The sequence below is a fragment of the Salarias fasciatus genome, chromosome 10 (genome assembly GCF_902148845.1).
Source record: "Salarias fasciatus chromosome 10, fSalaFa1.1, whole genome shotgun sequence".
In the NCBI taxonomy this organism is placed as follows: Eukaryota; Metazoa; Chordata; class Actinopteri; order Blenniiformes; family Blenniidae; genus Salarias; species Salarias fasciatus.
The window spans coordinates 4,171,021-4,180,281 of record NC_043754.1 but is presented as its reverse complement, the minus strand read 5'-3'; the positions used below and the strand labels follow the sequence as shown (position 1 = coordinate 4,180,281).

The following is a 9,261-nucleotide window of genomic DNA, read 5'->3' as shown; positions in this document are numbered from 1 at the left end:
CTCCACGAACAGGCACCGCGCGGCTTCCGTAGCTTCTTCTTCTCTCGGTTTATCAAAACAACGTTCAGCTTCATACTGACACCTGCTGGACACAAGATGGAATTGTAGCTGAGCCTGGGCAGTCTGTGGATTTTAAAACCCTGAAACCCTGAACTCTGGTCATGAAAGCAACATGTAATCAAATATTTCGAACGTCAGACATTCCCTGGAATTTAATGATTAGTTTAATTTTTCCCATAAAGATGCCAAGAATAGTTTTGGGGAATAAGAAACAACCAACTTCTTTAGAATGTAAAGCTCATCCACAAAAACATACATAAATGACTTCTAATTTCAATTTTTTTTTTTTCCTTTTTACGGCATATTTTACTCATTGCAACAATTTGGACCAGCATGGGTGAAACTATCTTCATGGTAATACTGGCAGAATAACTTGGATTTGAGGAATGGATAAAATGTAATGTGTCTTGTGTGATATTATGTTAAGTGACATGTTGCTTCTTTTGAAGATTCACCACCTCCAGCTGTTGGACAAGAGTGCATTTATAACAAATTATGACTTGTTTCTAGAGGACAGTATTTTCTGACGAAACAAAAAGCGGATAAGAAAACGAAAAAAACATTTTTTTTTGTAGAACACATACATGACTTTGTGGCAATTTCAACACGGTGATCAGCGTTACTGACTCCTCAAAACACGCATCGTGAATCACAATCAATGAGCAGAACCCTTTTTGTTTTTCATAAAGCTCCTCTGTCATCAAAATAGTCCATCAGAAAATGGTGTCCCCTGGAAACAAAACCCGTTTTTATTAGTTTATCACCCAGTAAAACAAATGAATAGAGGTTTGAAATGTATTTAAAAAGTAATTTAAAAACATACATATTTCTATTTGATGACAATGTGTCTAAAAGTTCATGAGGGAATTTAAAAATGCTTAAATGATCATTAGATTTTTGTTGTTGTTGTAAATATTAGCTCTTTGAGAGCTATCCTTCTGTAGCAGTACTTATACCCATGAAATCATTTAACTGAGTTTCTTTTGAAATGATCAGCAGGACTTATTTGTTGGACAGTTTCATTGATTTGCAGTGTGCTAGAGTGAAGTTATTAATAAAAATCCATCAAAACTATGTCAAACTAATTGCTGTGGTATGAAAATCAGCCTTGCGGTGGAAGAAGTCATAAAACCTCTGCATCCCACTTCAGCTGGGTAGACTGTCACACTCCGTCCTGTTGAGTGAGATATTTTTGTGGTGTCTCTCTTCACTGTTTGTGGCACACAGAGATCAATAGCTACTAGTTTTGCTATGGGAAAGACATTGTCCACTTCTGAACAATGCTAAGTATGTGTGTGTGTGTATGTGTGTGTATGTGTGTGTGTGTGTGTGTGTGTGTGTGTGTGTGTGTGTGTGTGTGTGTGTGTGTGTGTACGGGTATTTCTGTCCTTGTGGGGACCAAATGTCCCCACAAGGATAGGAAAACCTGGCAGGACCTACCTCGTGGGGACATTTTTTGGGTCCCCATGGGGAGAAACAGTGTTTTCTTGGCCATGTTGTTGTTACTGAAAAAAGTAAAAGTGCAAAAACATTTCTTTAGGGTTAGGCTTTGTTGTGGTGTGGGTTAGGGTAAGGGTCAGGGTTAGGAGTTACACATGAATGGGAGTCAATGGAAGGTCCCCACGAGGATATAAATACAAACATGTGTGTGTGTGTGTGTGTGTGTGTGTGTTTTTAAAGCGCCAAGAGTCATTGATGCTTATGTCTACCCAAGTCAACAATGTAAGCACTGGCCTCCCATTGCAGATAGATTTACTGTTTTCAATTAGTTTTGTATCTTCAAAAAAAATCCAAGCTACGTCTATACTTCAGACTTTGTCCATTTCATAGGGGAAAACACAGAGAGAGTCGCTTCTGGTTCAGCTGAAGACAGAAAAATGGACATTGAGACATTGAGCTAAAACAAGAAAAGAAGCAGTGGATAACCTCGTGGATTCATACCAACATTTTACTCCCATTTCGTCAAAGTTCTGCTCATAGGATTTTTCATAATTTTTAAGTCACACAAAGAAGCAGTTGTTAGAGAGGAACATTTTATTTTCTAAGATCCATTATGCAACCAGGGGACACATTGTTAAAACCTTCTCGTATTTGTGACAAACCGGAAACCAAACTTCACCTGAAGCAGTCTCAACAGTAACATTTCCTTTAAACGAGACGATACCTTGTGTTTTTGGGCTCAAGCTGCACTTTGAATGAGATGTCCCTTTGCAGAACAAATGACGCGGCTGGAGTTTGGGGGTCGCCTCGCTTTGACGACTCCACCCACACTGAACTGGGGCTCCACTGGAATGGAAACCGAAGGCAGTCGAGTTGAGCTGAGCAGAGCTAGATCTGTGCAATAGAAAAGCGCTAATAGTCATTCATGACTTCATCTGTCTGTGAGTTTGTGAGCTTTAACGTGGCGCAACAAATTACTGTTGTCACTGAAACTTCTGCCGCATGTTTCACAAGAATACGGCCTCTCACCCGTGTGAATCCTCATGTGGCCCAGCATATGGTTATGTTGACTGAAACTTTTGCCGCAGGTAACACACCGATACGGCTTCTCACCCGTGTGAATTCTCATGTGGATCAACATATGGTTCTGCTGACTGAAACTTTTCCCACACATTTCACAAGGATACGGCTTTTCACCCGTGTGAGTTTTCATGTGGCGCAACAAACTGCTGTGTTCAGTGAAACTTTTCTCACACGTTTCACAAGAATACGGCTTCTCACCTGTGTGGGTTTTCATGTGGCGGAACAAATTGCGCTGTTGGGCGTAGCTTTTACCACAAATTTCACAAATTATTTGCGCCGTATTAGTGTCGGGTCCTAATTTCTGACGTACTTTTCGTTTTTTACGGACATTTTCACCATAAGTTTCATCACAAAGCAGCACTTCAAATTCAGCCTGCGTCTCTGACACAGGAAACTTCTCCACACGTTCACCACGAAATAGGATTTTCTTCAGCTCTACATTTGTAGTTGATTCTGAATCAGTTTGTTGGATGTTAGAGTCATGAGGGAGGAACGGCTCAGTGTTTGGTTCTTCTTCTGGTTCACTCAGGTAACGTTTCTCCTCAATAGAAGGAATTCTAAGAGATTCACTTTCAAACTTCAGTATAAGTTGCTCTTCCTCCTGGCTGGTACCAACTTCCTCATGGTTCTCAATCTCAGGCTCTGATTGATCTTGCTCTTCTTTAAACTGCAGGAGTCCTGGTTCTTCTTCCTCCTCTTTGATCTGCAGAAGTTCTGGTTCCTCCTGTTCCTCTTTAAACTCGAGAAATCCTGGTTCTTCTTGTTCCTCTTTGATCTGTGGAGGTTCTGGTTCTCCCTGGTTAGCACAGTAGTTGGTTTCCTGTTCAAAGAGCTGCTCCTCCCTGCAGTCCTGGTGCTGTGGAAACTCTGGAGGGACAAAGTACAAGATATAAGGTTATTTGCATAACATCTAATCATCCTTGTTCACCACGACGGACCGATACAATGACTGCATCAATGCACCGTTTCGCCTGCAATCACATGCTCCTCGGATGGCCTAGGACTTGGAGGTGCTGATCCTCATCCCTATTGCTTCACACTCGGATGCAAAATACGCATGTGGACTGGTTGGGTAAACTCCCACGAAGCTTTGAGCACCGGTTGGAGGGTAAAGACCTGGTCCAGTGTTCCACGATCAGGATGAAAACTGCATCACTCCTCCTGGATCCAAGGTTCAACTATCGGTAGAATCCTCCTCTCCAGTACCCTGGAATACACTTTCCCTGGGAGCCTGAGGAGTGTGATCCCCTATAGTTGGAACACTTCCTCTGGTCCCCCTTTTCAAAAAGGGGAACCACCACCCCGGTCTGCCAATCAAGAGGTACTGTCCCCGACCGCCACGTGATGTTACAGAGACGTGTCAATCAAGACAGTCCCTGTTCATCCAGACATCCTCTGCTTCCTCCATGGAAGCAGAGGCTGAGGCTCCTTTGTTTTATGAAGTGCAGCAATGATTTTTGACATTTTATTTATTTATTTTTGTTTTCTACCATATTTTATCATCAATAGTCACTCCAACAAATTTGTGTTCATAGTCTCTCAATTTCAATATAGTTTACCTTAATTTTAGCCTGATTTTTTTGGTGCCAACAGTTATAAACTTTGGTTTGTTTAGGATCAGTGATATCTTACTGATGTCAAACCAGTTTTCCAGTACATTCAATTTCTGTTCAGCTGTTCTCAGAAGCTGTCCCGTTTTTTTTCCAGAACTATAGAGGGTTGTGTCATCAGCGAAGAAAACAAATTTCAGTCGGGAAACATTACAGATATTATTTATATATGATATAAATAATTTAGGGCCTAACACAGAGTCCACAACTGACCATCAATAGATCTGTTTTAACATGATTTAAATGCACACATTGCTGTTTATCATCCAGGTAACCTTTTATCTACCTGTATGCTAACCCTCGAATTTATAATATTCACTCATATTGGCACAACAATATGTTAATTGTTTTGCCACGCTTTCTGAGATAGACTGATAATGTCCCTTTTTCAGTTGTTGTCAGGAATATTTTTTTTTGTTAACATTAAAGTCATGATGTTTAAAGGACGGTCACAACCCCTGCAAGCTGAAAAATATGGAAAATACAGTGAAGAGCTAGAGAATAAGCATAAAGGAATGTGTGAACCAAGTTAAAAGAGACAATTTTGACATATTTGAAATCCAAAAATACAGAATTTCTTCAGGAATCTAATATAATGGTTCCGATTATCATGATGGGTGATTTTAATCGGGTAACTGATCAGCCACAACTCACACTCAAAGTTTGATGTTTTTAGCTGATGTTAAACGCTTTAGTGGACTGTGAAATGGGTGGATCTCAAGATCTTGACGAAGACACTGGCGTCTCGTTTAGAGAATCTAATAGCAGACATCTTAAATGACGGCCAAGTGGGGTTTTAATAAAAACAGATCCTCAGCTGATACATGCAAAAACTTCTGCACCACAGATATATGAATGGCTGTCACCCAGTACTGGTCACAGCCTTCTCACTTGACACTGAGAAGGCTTTCAACCAGGTGAGGACGAGGCTTCTTATTTAAAATTTGGACTCAGACCAGGCTCCTGTAGCTGGGTTAAAATATTCTATTCCAGTCGGAGCTTCTGATGGGTGAGGGCGGGGCACACCCTGGACAAGTCGCCTGTCCATCCCAGGGGAAAACACGATGAGAAACCCGAGAAAAAAAAATCCCAAGAACCTACCTGTTCCACGTAACTTGAATTTAGGTTTCCAGATGTTTCCCAGCATCCTGTGCTGACGATCAATCTCCTTCTTGCACCGGACGACAGTTTGTTGAAACACAGAGAAGATTTCCACAGCAGCAGCAGTTAGTCGCCGGATGATTAAATCTCTCACAGAGTCCAGGTCACCATCGGTAAAAGAAGCGTCTTTCATGTGTGGAGCTTCATGTTCCTCCAGCTCCAGCCTGGAGGTCGTCTTCTGGTTTTGCCGTTGTGGACTCTCTGGAGAGAAACAAGACAAAAGTCACTCATGTGATGGGTGTGAATATTTTACAGTGATGGACGGAGGAGACAGGACAGGCTGCATTTAAAATCAAAACATTTAGAAACAAAAAGTCTGCTCATTTCAAGAAATCTGACAGCAGCTGTGGGGTTTAATGACTGCATGAAAAACTGTCTGGATGCAACATCAGCTTCTCTGCTTTGAAATATCAGGAGAAAGCTCAGCGTTTGGTCTGCTCTTAAAAGTGCAGTTTGAAAGCAAAACAAACCAAATAAAGGTGTGAAGAAAAATCTTACTGGCGTAATGCGTCTATGGACGATACCACACCTACTTCCAGTTGAGAAGTACTCAGTGAAAACAAAAGCAGTGTCTCTGTGTGTGAGGGACGCAAAACACTGATCAGATGAAGAAAACAGACTGCGGAAGAATACACCTGAAACCTGTGTTGGTGATGGTTATACAGAACACAATATGAAGATTGAAGGTAAAATATCCTTCCTATTCTATTGTGTCTTTTGTCGGGAAAATATATATATATATTTTTTTTTTCTTGTTTGGCTATATATACATTCATGTAATGTATGCACACATATTCAGCCATGTACATATACTCCCTTAAACTCTCTTATCAACTGTTCTCTCTCGCTCTCTGTCTGAATAAAACCGGATAAAGAGACATCTGTATGATGAGTGGCCATTATTTTGAACCGGTGCAGCAACAGAGACAAGACATTTTGTCAAGTTAACACCTAAAGTACAGAATGAAAGTTTGGATTTGTAAACATTAGGAATCACATTTTAATGAATTGGGCTCTTGTCATTAACTGCTCTGTTGTCAAAGCTTTTTTCCTACCAGAAGTTTCCGTGAACCACGTGAGCAAAAGCACCACAGACCTAATCACCTGTTCCGTTTACAAACAGCTCACACCGCTTCCTCGCTTTGTGGCACAGATCATGTTTAATGATGAAGGGCTCTGCTCTTAAAATCACTCCTGTCGTTTCACTTCCAACAAAAAGAGCATCTGCAGCCTCATTCCCGTCTGCTACCTTCAGAATAAATGTAACTATCCCCCACAGTCAGAATCGTGTTTATTCAGAGCTTTCCATACCTGTTCTGTTAAAGGTGATTTGATGTTTGCAGCTGATTTCCAACAACTCGATCTGCTGATCAATCTGCTCTTCGTACCGGACGACAGTTTGTTCAAACACGGTGAATATTTCCACGGCGGCAGCAGTTAGTCTCTCGTTAATAAACTCTCTCAGAGCCTGAACTGAACTCATTGTTGCTCCAGGAGATGAAATGTTTCCTCAGTGAGAGAAACCAACACCGCAGAGACTCCATCAGCAGGCTCCACACGGCTTCCGTAGCTGCTTCTTCTCTTGGTTTGTTCGGAGGATCAAAACAACGGTGAGTATCATACTGACCCCTGCTGGACACAAGGAGGAACTGCGGCCTCGTCTGAACTCAATGAATCTCGACAGCGTTGTCAATTTTAAAAACTTTCAATTTAATTATCTCGGATTGCTGACACATGAATATAAAGAAATAACATTTAATCAAATATTTTGAATGACACTGTCAGGAAATGAGGTGTGGTTGTATATTTCTCATCTGTAATTTTGGGAATCATCATCAACCAATCACTGTCAAAGTTAGAAACTTAAAGGGAATGTTAAAGGTCATTCACAAAGTCATTCACAGATGATCTCGCAGATTTTATGTGTCCCTGAAATTGTCATTATTTTGTTCCCTGTTTACAGCACATTTAACACACCGCAACCATTTTGACCAGTATAGATGAAATTACTTTATTGGTGATTTTGTTCCCCATTTACTGGCAGAACAACTTGGATTTGAGGAATGGATGAAATGAAATATGTCATGTGATGTCATGTTGAGGGAGAGTGGAGACCCTGCACTAAACCCGCAACATAATCTTTCATTTATAAAGAATAGCTGTTGTATTTACATCTCATTCACTCGCTCACCCTCTTCATCCCCTCAGAGGCATAAGAACTGCTGAAACATTACTTCCTCCTGAGCTCTGGTTTGCAGTCCACCCCATGATTGACCCATCTCTTCCAACTCTTTCATCATAGTGCTTCACCAGTTGGCTTTCTGCCTCTTTTCCCTTTTTGGACTCCATCTCGTGGCAGTTTTAGATTCGGGTAAAACAAAACTGTGCATGAGCACAAGGTTTCCAAAGGGAAACACACTGGTTTTATGTTTCATTTTTCAGAAATTTTCAGTGTCTTCATTGCAATGTTTTGAAAGCGATGCCTGTTTCCACAGAAAGACTTGAAATCATGTAGTTAGCATGCCATGCTACACACACACACGTAGAACAATACACTATAAACATTCACTAAAAACCAACATTTCTCTGAGGACTTTGGTGCACAGAGTTTGCACCACATTGGTTAGAAGTTGTTTTTGGATCCAGGAATGTAACGGGGTTGACTTGGCTCATCCTCCAGGTCCCTAACCTCCACCCACCTCCTCGCTGGTGCCTGTTCGTTCATCCACATGCTGAGAGTGATGGATCACCTACAAACCAGTCGAGTGTCAGAGTGCTGCTCAGACTTCCAATCACAAGCAAATGGACTCAAATCCAGTGGTGCATTTTATTTGGGTGTTTCTTTCTTTTTATGAAAGATGAAAATCCAAAGAAACAGACCTAAGCGAAGTAACGAGGCTGTTTTAAGAATAGAAAGAACAGTTGATTGTATGAAAACTCATTGTGAAAGAAACCGTTTTAAAGGTAGAATCACTGCATTTTAGCACCATTGGTTGCTTCGGGTGTATAAAGAACAATATTTCAGACATATAATTCACTTTTTTTTCTACTTTTAAACTAGTTGTTTTTCTGTTAATCCTCAGCGTGGAAGGAGAATGAATAAACTTTGAGAAACAGGTTTAGTACACATTTTTTAATAACATGGCACAATTTACAGAACACAAGTTTAAATGAGGAGCATGCTGAAGATTCAGTCGCTTCATTTTTTTTTTCTCATTTTTGTACATGATCTAGAAAGACTCGGTTTCCCCCCTTCCCTCTCTGTACATGGTAAACGGCAAAAAAAAAAAAAAAAAAGGTTTCTCATCTTAACAATCCTTTTTTGCAATTACGCGATGGACTAACCACTATGGCTCTGGTGGACATTTTTAATGTGGGATTAAAAAACACTGCACGACATGATATCACAGAGTTTGAAGCGCACAACTAAACCTTCAGTGGGACTACTAAAATAGATCTCTGCTCGTTAGAAACAAACTGTCCATACAGTTCAGACTTGCCTTTTTTTGTCTTTTGATTTTGTAGATACAACAACTTAAGAAAGCACTTTAATACACTGTTTGACCAACAGAACTGGAACATGTACTTTACACTCCTTCAGCGGGGCCGATGTGCCGGTAACGGTGGGTTCTGTGTGCCGCGATCTCTCCACAACCAGACTGGAGGGACGTGTGAGATCTAAAAACAAGTGTTTGTGCTGCTGGCGTCTTTATTGTACATGGAAAATCCTTTGAAATTTGGGATTGTCGCTATTCGCTAAACTGGTTGTGTTAAAGCTGGTCCAGCCTGAGTGGTGGAGAGAGAGCGGCCGTCTGTCCTGGGTGGAGCGGTCGGTCGTGTGGAGAAGGCCAGCGTTCAGAAAAAGGGAGCACGGACATTTGTTGCATAGTTGAATTCTGGGTTTTAT

At 41.0% G+C, this 9,261-nt stretch overlaps 1 protein-coding gene across 1 annotated transcript; it reads right to left on the bottom strand.

Moving 5' to 3' along the window:
- Positions 1-2,113: 2,113 nt before the first annotated feature.
- Positions 2,114-6,897, bottom strand: LOC115395935 (zinc finger protein 75A-like). Its single transcript, XM_030101629.1, has 3 exons — positions 6,666-6,897; positions 5,295-5,555; positions 2,114-3,450 (listed from the first exon to the last, which is right to left on the bottom strand). Exons 1-3 carry the CDS (start codon positions 6,835-6,837, stop codon positions 2,432-2,434), a joined length of 1,452 nt encoding a protein of 483 aa, XP_029957489.1. The 5' UTR covers positions 6,838-6,897; the 3' UTR covers positions 2,114-2,431.
- Between the last annotated feature and the right edge of the window lie 2,364 nt (positions 6,898-9,261).